This window comes from Balaenoptera physalus (assembly GCF_965194825.1).
Source record: "Balaenoptera physalus genome assembly, chromosome: 12".
Lineage (NCBI taxonomy): Eukaryota > Metazoa > Chordata > Mammalia > Artiodactyla > Balaenopteridae > Balaenoptera > Balaenoptera physalus.
In genome coordinates this window covers 20,145,562-20,161,878 of record NC_138897.1, presented here as the reverse complement: position 1 = coordinate 20,161,878, position 16,317 = coordinate 20,145,562, and the positions used below count along the sequence as shown (strand labels likewise).

The 16,317-nt window shown below is 38.5% G+C and overlaps 1 protein-coding gene across 9 annotated transcripts in view; it reads left to right on the top strand.

Annotated features, from left to right (window-relative positions):
• RAB27B (RAB27B, member RAS oncogene family) overlaps positions 1-16,317 on the top strand; it is a 169,295-nt gene that overhangs the window by 99,984 nt on the left and 52,994 nt on the right. For 3 of the 9 annotated variants that reach the window (XM_082416660.1, XM_082416666.1, XM_082416665.1), the window contains exons 1-3: positions 737-4,204; positions 5,376-5,456; positions 5,547-5,629. The exons of 1 other annotated variant lie outside the window; for it this stretch is intronic. In XM_082416660.1, coding sequence (XP_082272786.1) covers positions 5,628-5,629 — 2 coding nt within the window. In that variant the 5' untranslated portion in view covers positions 737-4,204; positions 5,376-5,456; positions 5,547-5,627. Of the gene's footprint in view, positions 1-736; positions 4,205-5,375; positions 5,457-5,546; positions 5,630-5,968; positions 5,992-16,317 lie in introns of those variants that run through there. 5 more of the 9 variants (XM_082416670.1, XM_082416668.1, XM_082416663.1 and 2 more) reach the window with 4 other exon arrangements.

Below are 16,317 nucleotides of genomic sequence, written 5' to 3'. Positions count from 1 at the left end.
CCTTTTCATTTAGGTCACCACAGAGCATTGAGTAGAGTTCCCTGTGCTATACAGTAGGTTCTCATTAGTTATCTATTGTATACATAGCATCAAGATATAATGAAATTTTTCTTCTTTTCCTTTGTATGTGATCTGCTTTATGTTTCTGGAAGATGTCTTTTGCTCTTTATTCCTGGGCTTCTATTATTTCAGAATGATATGTCTTGGTGTGTTTAATTATTTAATTAAAGAATTTATTTTCCTGGACATTTCATCTTATAACCCATCTTTCAAATTTGTAAAATTTTGAGTATATTTTCAATTTCGAGAGGTTTTTTTTTTTAACTGTCTTTTTTTTTAAAGTATTGGAAATTGAGCAAGTCCATGGATAACAGATTTGGGGAGTACCTAATGGCAAAGGGAGCTATTTCTAGTTCATTTTGTGGTCCAGAGTTTTAGGCAACAATTTTTTTTAAATTTTTATTTATTTATTTATGGCTGTGTTGGGTCTTCGTTTCTGTGCGAGGGCTTTCTCTAGTTGTGGCAAGCGGGGGCCACTCTTCATCATGGTGCGCAGGCCTCTCACTATCGCGGCCTCTCTTGTTGCGGAGCACAGGCTCCAGACGCGCAGGCTCAGTAATTGTGGCTCACGGGCCTACTCGCTCCGCGGCATGTGGGATCTTCCCAGCCCAGGGTTCGAACCCGTGTCCGCCGCATTGGCAGGCAGACTCTCAACCACTGCGCCACCAGGGAAGCCCTTTTTTACTGTCTTGAAGGTACATTTCTTTTTAATTCATTTTCTATAGGAGCAGAGTAAAAATGCATGTGTTCAGTTCATCTTGCTAAACCACAATTTACTCTAGTTTACTTTCTCCAGAAAATAAACCTCCAGTCTCCTGGAGGCTGGGTTGAGCAGATGGAGGGACTTATGGTTGGTTGATTGCACAACAGTGGGGAAGGGAACATTGGGTCCAAGCATCCTGAATACAGACGTCTAACCAAACCCCTGTGTTCACCCCACCAGCTGGCCTCCTTCTCTGGTGGTATTTCCGCCTCCTAGGCGTGAGCCTCCCAGGTTACACAGGGAATTAATGCTTCTCATCCATCAGCCCTCCTACAGGCATGCAGTGTCCAACTCATCCTCTTCCAGATCAGTTACCCAGCCTCCATCTGACGTAGGTTTTTCCAAATCATCCAATGCAGTTTATTTTGTCTCTTGATTTCTCTTCTCCCTTTTATTTGTCTTTATGGTTTCATAACATATAAAAATGTATTTATTCTTGTGTCAGAGGAGTTTGGGGAAGGGGAGATGAAACACATGTGATCAATTTACCATTTTTAACTAGAAGTCACCCATGTACATTTATATATCCGTTTACCTCAGTGCTGTGTTTATTCAGTGATAAAACTATTGACAGAAATTACGTCTATCAAATTTGTGCTATGTAAACTCCAGGTGCAGAAAGACATTTATTTTTTATTACAACACAGGATGCTGTCACCTTGTTTTCATGGTTTTCCAGGGTCTTTTATTCTGCTCTATCTCTGGTCAAAGTGGCCAAGAATCATTTTGCTCATATTCTCCCACTGCCGTCTCCTCCTTGGAACCCTCTGCCCACAGGGAAGGAAAAGTTCCACCCTCTCCAGCAGCTGAATAACATCACCATGTAACACCCGTACCTCTGAGCCTTGGAACCAGAAACACAGGATTTCTGTGGCAGGTGACTCCAGGAGAGTTGTCCCTGCAAGAGTTAACCTTACGAGGCAGCTGACACACTTACTTCTCCGGGGAAGGGAAGGGTGACAAAGAGAGCAGACAATAAACGTGTGTGTTAGACTTTATCCCAACAGGAACTTTGTCCATAAACAGAAGGGAGGCAGCACGGTGTCCTGACCACTGTGAGCTCTGCCTTCCAGACCAGCTGACCTGAGTTCTACATTCATGGACCTTTGTGATTCTCGGCACATTGCTGGGACTTCCTCAACCTCACTTTCTTCATTCTTAAAAATGGGGACAATAAAAAATAATAGACGCCTTGCCCCTTTCAAAGCAATATTGTGAAAATCAAATGAGATGATCTATGGACAATGGCATTATAAAAGCTGTGGAGTATGGGAAATAATAGCTACTAGGATTAATGTAAGTGAACACATAAACTAGGTGAAGAATACACATTACCATTTTATATCGTGTACAGAGAATCATTTTAAATTAATGTGCTATAAAAAGAGGAATAGGACTTCCCTGGTGGCGCAGTGGTTGAGAGTCTGCCTGCCGGTGCGGGGAACACGGGTTCGGGCCCTGGTCTGGGAGGATCCCACATCCCACGGAGCAACTGGGCCCGTGAGCCACAACTGCTGAGCCTGCGCGTCTGGAGCCTGTGCTCCGCAACAAGAGAGGCCGCGAGGGTGAGAGGCCCGCGCACCACGATGAGGAGTGGCCCCCGCTTGCTGCAACTGGAGAAAGCCCTCACACAGAAACGAAGACCCAACGCAGCCCTAGATAAATAAATAAATAAATAAAGATTTGGAAGAGGAAGGAAGAAAAAAAAAAAAAGGAATAAAGTCAAACTTGTTTATGTATTTCTTTTATCTCTCTCAGGCCCCATAGATACACACAGCAATAAAAATATTGCTGATGGTGCAAAATAGATTTACTATAAATGTATATTCCCAGCATATGTATTTTGAAAATCTACAACCCAAACCTCCAGTAATTTTTCACAGTAGATCAGAATAATTTTTATGAATCGGACCTTACTTTGGAGGAATGGAGTAGATAAGTGCTACCAAAATAATAAGTATAGCCAATATATATACTTTACTGTGCCAGGTGCTGTTCTATGCACTTTGCTGATATGAACTCATTTACTCACAATAACCCTATGAAGAAAGACATATTATTATCCCCATTTTCAAGATAAGAACATTGAGGCACAGAAAATAGAACTTCTCCCATATTTTCCTAGTAGAATAGACAGATTCCTGTGAAACCAAATGTTTTTTCCAACACTCCTCTTCTCTACTGCTTTGCTATTGTTTGTTTATTTACATTTGGTTTTGGTTTTAGGTTCTTTCTTTTCACACCCCTCCCATAGCACTTCTCCAGGAAATGATCCATAGCTGATATCGGTGCCTCTCAGATTGTCTCTAAGGCACCTTGTCAGAACTGGGTCAAACAATTAACATTTTAGCAGTCACTTCATCGTTTACCAACACGAATGCAAGCAACATATTTGGAACTTTTTGATTTTCTTCACAGTGGAAAAAATCAGTTGCTATTATATGTCTTCAACCTTGGATTCTTACTGTTACCATCAGTCTATACATCAGGGATGTCAGAGTCTGTCTGAAATGTGACGTCAAGAGAGCCAGCCAGGATCTTGGTTGTGGACAGATGAATCCGAAGTGTCTAGAACAGGGTCGGCCACATAGTAGGTACTTAATAAAGATTTGTTCAGTGAATGTATGTGCTCCTGATTTCTTCTGATCTCATAGACATGACCCCTATTTACTAACCTTCGTATCTCTGAAATGACTTTAGGAGGCAAAGATTTGGGCGGTGCATACTGATTAATGTATTCATATTAACAGATCCTAACTTTTAAAACACGGGTTTCCTTCTAAGCCCTTTTATTTCCGGAAGCCTTTGTTTGCTCTCCACTAGCAGTTCCTTGCTTTCTCTCTAGTTAATGAGACATCTCCCCGGAGGAGAGAAATGCAATGCATTGGAAGCAGTTCTCCCAGTGCCCAGGGCTCTATGAAAAAGAGAAATCAAAGAAAACACGTAAAAATAAAGGACTGAAAATGAGCTGCCTGCTAGGGCTTGGAGCCCTGCAGTGAAAAGAAGTGAACCAGAAGCCGAGCGCCTTTGAGTCACCACCAAGATTAGCCTGAGGTGCGCTCCGCACGTCCGCTTTAGGACCGGGAGACACGCCTTCTTCTCACACAAACCTTCCAGATCCCTGGTCTCCGCGGACTCAGGGGTGGTGCTACAAGTCCTGCCACTTGCAGTCGTGACTGGCAGGGGCTGGGAACCGGCCGGCGTTGGACCGATCCAGCGCCACAGGTTGGAAAAATAGGAGCTGTCCCCAGGACTGTCGCCCTGGAAGGCAGATCTCGGGTCGTTGCTGGTGTCGGACCCCAGGAGTCCAAAGGCTTGGGAAAGGGGCAGGAAACCTCTGAAACCTGACACCTCTTGCCGCCGAGGAAACTTCGCAGGCTGGTGAGTTTGGGGAAGCCGGGCTGTTATTGCTGGAATGTGCTCCCACCAATTCGGGGTTTGCTGGGCGGCTCGCCTGCGGAAAGGTAGTGAGACGTGAATGAGGAGTCGCGGGCTCGCGGCGAGGGAGCCGGGTCTGGAGCCTGGTTTTGGGTGTGAGCGCAGTAGGCGGGCGGCTTCCACCGAGATCCAGGTGCAGACATGATGGGTACGCGGACGTCATCAAAAAACTAGCTGGTTGTCTTTCTTTACTTTGGCCCTTGCCTATCCAACAGCTGGTTCGGATTACAGAAGAACCTAGCACAGCAATGTCAATTTCCTTCCATCTGTATCTCCAAAAAACCCCAAAAACAAACAAACAAAAAAACAAAAACAATTCATCATCATAATGTGTTTAGAGTTTCATTTAAGGAGAAGTCATTTCGTGAGGCAAGCCAGGCAAGCGATAGGACATTTCTGTGTCCGTCCGGAGGTGAAATAGCCTCAGAGACATCAAGAGTAATGTCTGTCTGCCAATTTTTTTTTTTTCCCCGTGTTCCTTCTGAATTGTGATCCGGGTGTTGCAGTCCTAGAGGGTGTGTACATGTGTGTTTGTTCAACTGGTCACAATAAATTAGCTTCCAAGAGTTTTCCACTCAATACATTATCTCATTATCTGAAAACTACTAAAGCAGGTGAAATGTCCCTAAACAAAAGCTAGAGGCTGTGTTCCTAGGAAAAGGCTGAGTTTGGTCAAAGTCATCACGCTTGTAATATGGATACTGCTTTTTATTTCAAGACCTAAAATGAAGAGTATATAAGATTCCGGTTGTGTATATGGCACATTACTAAATTAAGCCCAAGTTAATAACATGTGGTTTCAGAGTTCTTAGCAACAAAATTATTATTGAACGTAATAATAGCTATGAATTTTGATTTAGTCTGTTTCAAAGAAAAATGTGTACTGTTCTTAAAATTGAGTTACATTCACGGTAATAGTATAAATATATATTTTTTATATGTATGGGTATAGAGTTCTAAATTTGGAAAGTTAACAGAAAAGTTAACTTCAGCATTATAGCCTCAGGAATTTAAGTTTATTGAATTTTTAAGCTACTATAAAGTCCAAATTGTAGTATGAAGTGAGAGCCATACTTGCCTTGTGCTGTTCCCCCTAAATACTTAATTTTCACAGTTTCCTATCATAATCCTCTACCCAGAGGGAATCAGTCCTTCTTGAAGGCAAGAAGGGATTCTCAGGAATGACCAAAACAAGGTAATCTTGGCAGATAGTTTAATATTAATGAGCCTTTCCGGTTAAGAACCGACAATGGCCTCCCATAAAATGTTACCATCTTTGCTTTAGAAAGGAGAACAAAACATTGCAGATGAAACTGGATGGGCCTGTTCTCAAAGATGCCAAGAAGGAATAAAGGGAATCTGTCAAATGTAAGCAAACCACAACTCTCTCCTAGGCCGTTTCTGGAACAGGACTCTTTGACGACCTTACAGGGAAGATAACCCTAATATAATTGATTTGCTCAGCTCCTTGGTGCACCATCTTATACTAAAATTATCTACTGGTTTCTGAATTGCTTTTCATTTATTTAGCTGTACCTCTGGAAAGGTGGAAGTCATCCAAAGTCCCAGGTGGTTCAGAACAGAAATCTGCTCTTTTCCCACCCTCAGCCTGGGACATTTCTGGTTAGTTTTTTTTGGTCTTTCAGGTCAGGAGAGCATGAAACATAGACCAACTATTCACATAAAGCTCAGCTCGCAATTAATCCAGTTGCCTGAGTTGATTCATCGAGGTAGGTTAACCAACAGTTCAGCTCTTAAGCAAGTTTTTGCAGTGTTGAGAGACAGGAAAACAATTACAGTAAAAACAGACAGGACAAACCAGGGGTTTCCCGTGAAGGGTATGCCACTTTCTGGAGCTGGCGGCTAAAAGGGAACGATTTTTCACTCATTATTAGATGTAGTATGGAGCTGTTATTTATTATATAGTAGTAGGAAGTAGCAACACCACAAAGCATAATAAAAACCTATTGTAAACCCCGTAAATAGAGTTCAGAGTATTACTTAATTTGTTTCACACCCTTTGCATTATTCATATTTTTTAAATATTAACCTTCTCTCATAGGCCCTCCTTAAATGAAGGAAACTTGTCTGGATTATCAGTAATGAGAATAAAATGCTGTGTAACACATAGCCAAAAAATCTTCAATAAGTTGTATTTTCTAACTAAACAACTGCTGAATGCAGTGAGGAAAAGAACTTAAGTTTCTTGTTCCTTTATTCAACAAATATTTATTAATAGTGTCAAGCCCTATTCTGGGCTGTGTGTGGACAGAGGTGGACCAAATGGACCAAAATGCCTGACCCCAGAGAGCTTGCCTTTTACTTTAGAGAATAAACGAGATGAGCAAGTTGGATCCATGCTACATCAGAGATAAGCACTAAGGAGAGAATATAAAGCGGAGGAAGCACACAGAAAGTGGCAGCGGTACGGCCCAGGGAGTGTTGAAATTTTAGATCAGGTGCCCAGGGAAAGTCTCACTGAGAAGGTGACATTTGAAGGTTGCTCTGAAGGAAGCCAGGCAGTATACCCTGTGGTTATGGGGAGGAAGAGCTGTCTAGACTGAAGGAACAACAAGCAGAGGTTTGCCTGGCATCTTCCAGGAGCAGCAAAGAAGCCTGTCTGTATGTCTGGGGGTGGGGCGATAATGGGGCAGGTCACAGAAGGCTTTTGAAAGTGAACATGTTGGCTTTTGATTTTTATTCGGAGTGAAAGAAGAAGACTATCATTTAGATATTGTCTATTGAAAAGAAGAGTTTAGAGAGTAGAAAGCAGCGGCTGGAGAGGGGCACAAGGTGAGGCTGGAGAGAAGTGGGAAGTCATTGCAAAGGCTCGATAAGATCTGAGAAGACTAAGAAGTCCACTCCATGACTTATTCATTGTAGAGATGGTTTGTACCGAGAAGAGGAACTAAGTGACCTTCAACCCCTCTTCCAAAACATTGATCCTACAAACACAAGAAAGGACACAATTTGTTTGGTATTTGATAGATATTCTAGATGACAAATTAAGAGTGAAAGTTTAGTTAATACAGTTGTAAAATATAATATCAAAGTAAAGTAAGTTGTAGCTGCCATACAAACCAAATGCCTAATATCCAGAAATGCAGGAACAACATTTTTTTAGTAGGTAAAAAGGACATCAAGACTCACTCACATAATCTGGGAGAAATTTTAGAGAAGGCAGATATAGATATCAAAAATTGGCGGGATTTAAATCAAACCTTTAAGAAGCCCATCATTAATCAAATTCTACTAGTGCTGAGCAGTATAGCTGTGGGTATGGCATTCAGCCTCCTTAAGGCATGATTTTCTCCTGTGTAAAATAAAAGCAATAGATTGATTATTTTAATATCCCTGTTGTCTAGCTCTAGACCTGGGTAACCTACAACTCTTACTTCATGTTTAGTTCCTTACCTTCCTTTTTTCCTTGTTTCTTTCCTCTCTTTCATTTATGTACCTATTACCCATTTAGTTAGTTAGATAGATATTCAGAGTTATAGATGTTTTTATGTGTGTGAGTATCAATATTCATAGATATAGAGGTATATATGTGTAAGTATATACACACACATACACAGAGAGAAAAAGAGAAATACATAAACTCTATAAAAGAGGAAAAATTTCATTTTAAGAGGCTTAGGAAAAAAATACAAGATTTTATTTTAGTTTTCTTTCTGTAGCCCATAAATTTATTTTCAATTATAGTGAACTTGGGGTCAACCCAATCTGTTTTCTTGTTGCTCTCTTCTTAACTTTCTCAGAAAAATGAAACTGTGTGTTAAGTCTGACCTGAGGGATACACCAGAACAAAAATAATTAGAAAAAGCAGAATGGGTTTGTATGATATTTGTCCAATCTAACTTAGGCAAGGTCCTCAGAGCCTGAGAAGTTCTTCAAAAGAGTTACTCAGTTCTCATGGACTATTATTCAAAATATACTGTTTTCATAAACAAAATGTACTGTTGATAAGTGTTTCTGGATATGTCAAAATGTTAAAAAATATAGAACGAAAGTAGATTTTTCAAAGAGGGAACAAAAAACAAAGCATCTCTTAGAGCTTACAAAAAGTAGAAACCTTTTCCAAGATCAAGAGCTGCCTTATATTGACCCAAGGCACCTCCTCGGACTGACTTAGACTTTGGATTTTCCAAAATTTTCTTCCAAATGCTGGGAAGCACAGGAGCAATGCACCTCATTTGCTAATTTCTTAATTTCTTGTGTGAACTAAAGATGAATACCACAAGTAAATATGTGGAAACTATTACTCCCAGTCTCTGCCCCTATCCCTCGCCGATTCAACCTTTGATCTTAATCATTCCAAGGTTGGCAATGCCAGTTATCAAAGGCTGCTTCTCAGGGTTTGGAAGTGAAAGCTTCTATTAGAAACAATAGAGAAAACAAACACTGCAAAACATATCTTAGGAAAAAGTCACTTTAGTGAAAATATCCTGGTATTTATAACTGAGGGGTAAAAACATACTGAAACAGGTTTAAATAAATAGGACATGATATGACAAAGATCTATTCTTTAATCTTAAGTTAGAAATGGGTTGCTAAGAAGATGTGGTATATAATATAAAATATATATATTATAAATGTATGTATATATATATATATATATATATATACATATATATATACACACATACAATAGAATGCTACTCAGCCATAAAAAAGAATGAAATTTTGCCATTTGCAGCAACATGGATGGACTTGGAGGGCATTACGCTAAGTGAACTAAGTCAGAAAAAGGTAAATACTGTATGGTATCACTTATACATGGAATCTAAAAAGTACAACAAACTAGTGAATATAACAAAAAGAAGCAGACTCACAGATATAGAGAACAAACTAGTGGTTACCAGTTGGGGGGGAGAGGCAAGGTAGGGTGGGGCAGTGGAAGGTACAAACTATTAGGTGTAAGACAGGCTCAAGGATGTATTGCATAATACGGGGAGTATAGCCAATATTTTGTAATAACTGTAAATGGAAAGTAATCTTTAAAAATTGTATAAAAATTTAAAAATTAAAAAAAAAAAAAAAGAAACGGGATGCTAGTTGATGAAGACTACATGGTAGCAATAAAGTGTAATGAACAACTTTGGGTTTGCTTTTTTCTCAGGACCACACTAGGCCATCATCAGGTTCTAGTCATTTTGAAATTGACCTATTTAATTTCCCCAAATCCCTCTTGTTAGGTGACAATTTTGCACTTAGCTACTAGAAAACCCAAGGAAACAAAAGAGGAATGTATAACTCATTAGTAAGCTCCTGGATCTCTTCTTTATTTATTTATTTTGGGGGACTTTTTTTTTTTCAATTTTTATTAAAATATAGTTGATTTACAAAGTGCTGTTAGTTTCAGGTGTACAGTAAAGTGATATATATATATATATATATATATATATATGTATATATAGATAGATAAATATTCTTTCTTAGATTCTTTTCCATTATAGGTTATTACAAGATATTGAGTATACCTGCCTGTGCTATACAGTAGGTCCTTGTTGGTTATATATATAGTAGTGTGTATTTTTTTTAAATTTTATTTTATTTATTTTTTTATACAGCAGGTTCTTATTAGTCATCAATTTTATACACATCACTGTATACATGTCAATCCCAATCTCCCAATTCATCACACCACCACCCCCACCCGCCACTGCATTCCCCCCTTGGTGTCCATACGTTTGTTCCCTACATCTGTATCTCAATTTCTGCCCTGCAAACCGGTTCATCTGTACCATTTTTCTAGTTTCCACATATATGCGTTAATATGCGATATTTGTCTTTCTCTTTCTGACTTACTTCACTCTGTATGACAGTCTCTAGATCCATCCACTTCTCAACAAATGACCCAATTTCGTTCCTTTTTATAGCTGAGTAATATTCCATTGTATATATGTACCACTTTTTCTTTATCCATTCATCTGTCAGTGGGTATTTAGGTTGCTTCCATAACCGGGCTATTGTAAATAGTGCTGCATTGAATATTGGGGTGCATGTGTCTTTTTGAATTATGGTTTTCTCTGGGTATATGCCCAGTAGTGGGATTGCTGGGTCATATGGTAATTCTATTTTTAGTTTTCTAAGGAACTTCCATACTGTTCTCCATAGTGGCTGTATCAATTTACATTCCCACCAACAAGGCAAGAGGGTTCCCTTTTCTCCACACCCTCTCCAGCATTTGTTGTTTGTAGATTTTCTGATGATGCCCATTTTAACTGGTGTGAGGTGATACCTCATTGTAGTTTTGATTTGCATTTCTCTAATAATTAGTGATGTTGAGCAGCTTTTCATGTGCTTCTTGGCCATCTGTATATCCTCTTTGGAGAAATGTCTATTTAGGTCTTCTGCCCATTGTCGGATTGGGTTGTTTGTTTTTTTAATATTGAGCTGCATGAACTGTTTATATATTTTGGAGATTAATCCTTTGTCCGTTGATTCGTTTGCAAATATTTTCTCCCATTCTGAGGGTTGTCTTTTTTTCTTGTTTGTAGTTTCCCTTGTTTTTCAAAAGCTTTTAAGTTTCATTACGTCCCATTTGTTTATTTTGTTTTTATTTCCATTACTCTAGGAGGTGGGTCAAAAAAGATCTTGCTGTGATTTACGTCAAAGAGTGTTCTTCCTGTGTTTTCCTCTAAGAGTTTTATGGTTTCTGGTCTTACATTTAGATCTCTAATCCATTTTGAGTTTATTTTTGTGTATGGTGTTAGGGAGTGTTCTAATTTCATTCTTTTACATGTAGCTGTCCAGTTTTCCCAGCACCACTTATTGAAGAGACTGTCTTTTCTCAATTGATAACCTTGCCTCCTTTGTCATGGATTAGTTGACCAGAGGTGCGTGGGTTTATCTCTGGGCTTTCTATCCTGTTCCATTGATCTAAATTTCTGTTTTTGTGCCAGTACCATATTGTCTTGATTACTTTAGCTTTGTAGTATAGTCTGAAGTCAGGGAGTCTGATTCCTCCAGCTCCATTTTTTTCCCTCAGGACTGCGTTTGCTATTCGGGGTCTTTTGTGTCTCCATACAGATTTTAAGATTTTTTGTTCTAGTTCTGTAAAAAATGCCATTGGTAGTTTGATAGGGATTGCATTGAATCTATAGATTGCTTTGGGTAGTATAGTCATTTTCACAATATTGATTCTTCCAATCCAAGAACATGGTATATCTCTCCATCTGTTGGTATCATCTTTAACTTCTTTCAACAGTGTCTTATAGTTTTCTGCATACAGGTCTTTTGTCTCCCTAGGTAGGTTTATTCCTAGGTATTTTATTCTTTTTGTTGCAATGGTAAATGGGAGCGTTTCCTTAATTTCTCTATCAGATTTTTCATCATTAGTGTATAGGAATGCAGGAGATTTCTGTGTATTAATTTTGTATCCTGCAAATTTACCAAATTCATTGACTAGCTCTAGTAGTTTTCTGCTGGCATCTTTAGGGTTATCTATGTATAGTATCATGTCATCTGCAAACAGTGACAGTTTTACTTCTTCTTTTCCAATTTGTACTCCTTTTATTTCTTTTCCTTCTCTGATTGCCGTGGCTAGGACTTCCAAAACTATGTTGAATAATAGTGGCAAGAGTGGACACTCTTGCCTTCTTCCTGATCTTAGAGGAAATGCTTTCAGTTTTTCACCATTGAGAATGATGTTTGCTGTGGGTTTGTCATATATGGCCTTTATTATGTTGAGGTAAGTTCACTCTATGCCCACTTTCTGGAGAGTTTTTATCATAAATGGGTTTTAAATTTTGTCAAAAGCTTTTTCTGCATCTATTGAGATGATCATATGGTTTTTATTCTTCAATTTGTTAATATGGTGTATCACATTGATTGATTTGTGTATATTGAAGAATCCTTGCATCCCTGGGATAAATCTCACTTGGTCATGGTGTATGATCCTTTTAATGTGTTGTTGGATTCTGTTTGCTAGTATTTTGTTGAGGATTTTTGCATCTATATTCATCAGTGATATTGGTCTGTAATTTTCTTTTTTTGTAGTATCTTTGTCTGGTTTTGATATCACGGTGATGCTGTCCTCATAGAATGAGTTTGAGAGTGTTCCTTCCTCTGCAATTTTTTGGAAGAGTTTGAGAAGGATGGGTGTTAGCTCTTCTCTAAATGTTTGATAGAATTCACCTGTGAAGCCATCTGGTCCTGGACTTCTGTTTGTTGGGAGATTTTTAATCACGGTTTCAATTTCATTACTTGTGATTGGTCTGTTCATATTTTCTATTTCTTCCTGGTTCAGTCTTGGACGGTTATACCTTTCTAAGAATTTGTCCATTACTTCCAGGTTGTCCATTTTATTGGCATAGAGTTGTTTGTAGTAGTCTCTTAGGATGCTTTGTATTTCTGCGGTGTCTGTTGTAACTTCTTTTCCATTTCTGACTTTATTGATTTGAGTCCTCTTCCTCTTTTTCTTGATGAGTCTGGCTAATGGTTTATCAATTTTGTTTATCTTCTCAAAGAAGAAGCTTTTAGTTTTATTGATCTTTGCTATTGTTTTCTTTGTTTCTATTTATTTATTTCTGCTCTGATCTTTATGATTTCTTTCCTTCTGCAAACTTTGGGTTTTGTTTGTTTTTTCTCTAGTTCCTTTATGTGTAAGGTTAGTTTGTTTATTTGAGGTTTTTCTTGTTTCTTGAGGTAGGCTTGTATAGCTATAAACTTCCCTCTTAGAACTGCTTTTGCCACATCCCATAGGTTTTGGATTGTCGTGTTTTCATTGTCATTTGTCTCTAGGTATTTTTTGATTTCTTCCTTGATTTCTTTTTTTTTTTTTAATTAATGCCTTATTTATTTATTTATTTATTTATTTATTTATTTATGGCTGTGCTGGGTCTTCGTTTCTGTGCAAGGGCCTTCTCCAACTGTGGCAAGCTGGGGCCACTCTTCATCGCGGTGCGCGGGCCTCTCACTATCGCGGCCTCTCTTGTTGCGGAGCACAGGCTTCAGACGCAGAGGCTCAGCAATTGTGGCTCACGGGCCTAGTCACTCCGCGGCATGTGGGATCCTCCCAGACCAGGGCTCGAACCCGTGTCCCCTGCATTGGCAGGCAGACTCTCAACCACTGCGCCACCAGGGAAGCCCTCTTTTTTGATTTCTTCAGTGATCTCTTGGTTAATTAGTAACGTATTGTTTAGCCTCCATGTGTTTCTTTTATTTACGTTTTTTTTTTTCCCTGTAATTGATTTCTAATCTCATAGCGTTGTGGTCAGAAAAGATACTTGATATGATTTCAATTTTCTTAAATTTACTGAGGCTTGATTTGTGAGCCAAGATGTGATCTATCCTGGAGAATGTTCTGTGCGCACTTGAGAAGAAAGTGTAATCTGCTGTTTCTGGATGGAATATCCTATAAATATCAGGTAAATCTATCTGGTCTATTGTGTCATTTAAGGCTTGTGTTTCCTTATTAATTTTCAGTTTGGATGATCTGTCCATTGGTGTAAGTGAGGTGTTAAAGTCCCCCACTATTATTGTGTTACTGTCGATTTCCTCTTTTATAGCTGCTAGCAGTTGCCTTATGTATTGAGGTGTTCCTATGTTGGGTGCATATATATTTATAATTGTTATATCTTCTTCTTGGATTGATCCCTTGATCATTATGTAGTGTCCTTCCTTGTCTCTTGTAACATTCTTTATTTTAAAGTCTATTTTATCTGATATGAGTATTGCTACTCCAGCTTTCTTTTGATTTCCATTTGCATGGAATATCTTTTTCCATTCCCTCACTTTCCATCTGAATGTGTCCCTAGATCTGAAGTGGGTCTCTTATAGACAGCATATAGATGGGTCTTGTGTGTCTTTTGGTTGGAGCATTTAATCCATTCATGTTTAAAGTAATTATCAATATGCATGCTCCTATTACCATTTTCTTAATTGTTTTGGGTTTGTTTTTGTAGGTCCTTTTCTTCTCTAGTGTTTCCCACTTAGAGAAGTTCCTTTAGCATTTGTTGTAAAGCTGTTTTGGTGGTGCTGAATTTTCTTAGCTTTTGCTTGTCTGTAAAGCTTTTGATTTCTCCATTGAATCTGAATGAGATACTTGCCGGGTAGAGTAATCTTGGTTGTAGGTTCTTCCCTTTCATGACTTTAAGTATACCATGCCACTCCCTTCTGGCTTGTAGAGTTTCTGCTGAGAAATCAGCTGTTAACCTTACGGGAGTTCCCTTGTATGTTATTTGTCATTTTTCCCTTACTGCTTTCAATAATTTTTCTTTGTCTTTAATTTTTGCCAATTTGATTACTATGTATCTCGGTGTGTTTCTCCTTGGGTTTATCCTGTATGGGACTCTCTGCACTTCCTGGCCTTGGGTGGCTATTTCCTTTCCCATGTTAGGGAAGTTTTTGACTATAATCTCTTCAAATATTTTCTCGGGTCCTTTCTCTCTGTCTTGTCCTTCTGGGACCCCTATAATGCGAATGTTGTTGTGTTTAATGTTGTCCCAGAGGTCTCTTAGGCTGTCTTCATTTGTTTTCATTCTTTTTTCTTTTTTCTGTTCTGCAGCAGTGAATTTCACCATTCTGTCTTCCAGGTCACTTATCCGTTCTTCTGCCTCAGTTATTCTGCTATTGATTCCTTCTAGTGTATTTTTCATTTCGTTTATTGTGTTGTTCTTCTCTGTTTGTTTGTTCTTTAATTCTTCTAGTTCCTTGTTAAACATTTCTTGCATCTCCTCGATCTTTGCTTCCATTCTTTACTCGAGGTCCAGGATCATGTTCACTATCATTATCCTGAATTCTTTTTCTGCAAGGTTTCCTATCTCCACTTCATTTAGTTGTTTTTCTGGGGTTTTATCTTGTTCCTTCATCTGGTGTATAGCCCCCTGCCTTTTCGTCTTATCTATCTTTCTGTGAATGTGGTTTTTGTTCCACAGGCTGCAGGATTGTAGTTTTTCTTGCTTCTGCTCTCTGCCCTCTGGTGGATGAGACTATCCTGGATAGCTTCTCAATTGAGGTGCCCTCTCCCCCAACCAGGAGTTTGCACATTTGGTGAGAAGTCATTCTGTTTAAGATCACAAAGAGTATACTTAGATAAAGGTGAGAGTGAGGTGAGAAATGGAACATAGGGACACATGTCCCACATGTGTTTTGTCCTCTAACCGGGGTAGTTGCACCAACTGTGGGCTTGCTTTGCTCTGCAGACTTGAAGGAAACCTGGCATGCATCTGTTTCCGGCGCAAGTTGGGGAGGAGGTCTTTGAGTTGTATGGTGTGGTTTTCTCTGTAAAGCAACTATATGACAATAACTGAGTTGCTACGAAGATGAATTTCCTTTGAATTGTAATGTTCTTCTTTCTGGTTCCCAACAGCTTTGCTAATCAAGTGTGGTTTTCATGGTTCTGACTCATTACAGTTTTCACTCTTTCAAAGTATACTTTGACTTTTTAAGTCAACTGAAGTGTGAGGCCCAGGGAACCGGAAACTCATTTCCTATCCTTTAATTCTTGGAAGGTGTTGGATTAGGGTGATTTTAGTGACAAAAAACCCTGAGGTATGGTGCGGTTTTTCTAGAGTAGTAATGTTGATTCTTAACATCAATATAGTAAAAATGCAGACACCTATGGGGATAGGCTTGGCACCTTGAGAACAGAAAACTAATTCAAAAGAGAAAAAGAAAAATTCAAATTCATAAATGTTAGCTATATATTTAAAGAAAGATGTCTGTTTCATCATAATATTTTATAACCAGCAGAAACGTTTTTATTTGTCTTATTTCTCAGGAATCATGTTTTAAAAAGTGCGTAGAAATTGAAATTGGAAGGTTAAAGAAATAGCTCAAAACTACTTTTAATTAGTCTTTTCTACAATAACCATGTTATTGTGCATCATCACTTGACACAAAACATGAAAATAAAAAATCCAAGAATTATTGACATCCTTTGGAGAGCACAAATTCTACCTGCATCGTATAAACTTTAGAGAAAATGTCAAGTTAGTTATGTTAAAGTTGACAACATTATTAATTACAATAAAAAGATCTGCTCACCATGTTAAAACTAATAATAGCAACTTAATTTCTGGTATAATTTTTACATATCTGAATTTTTT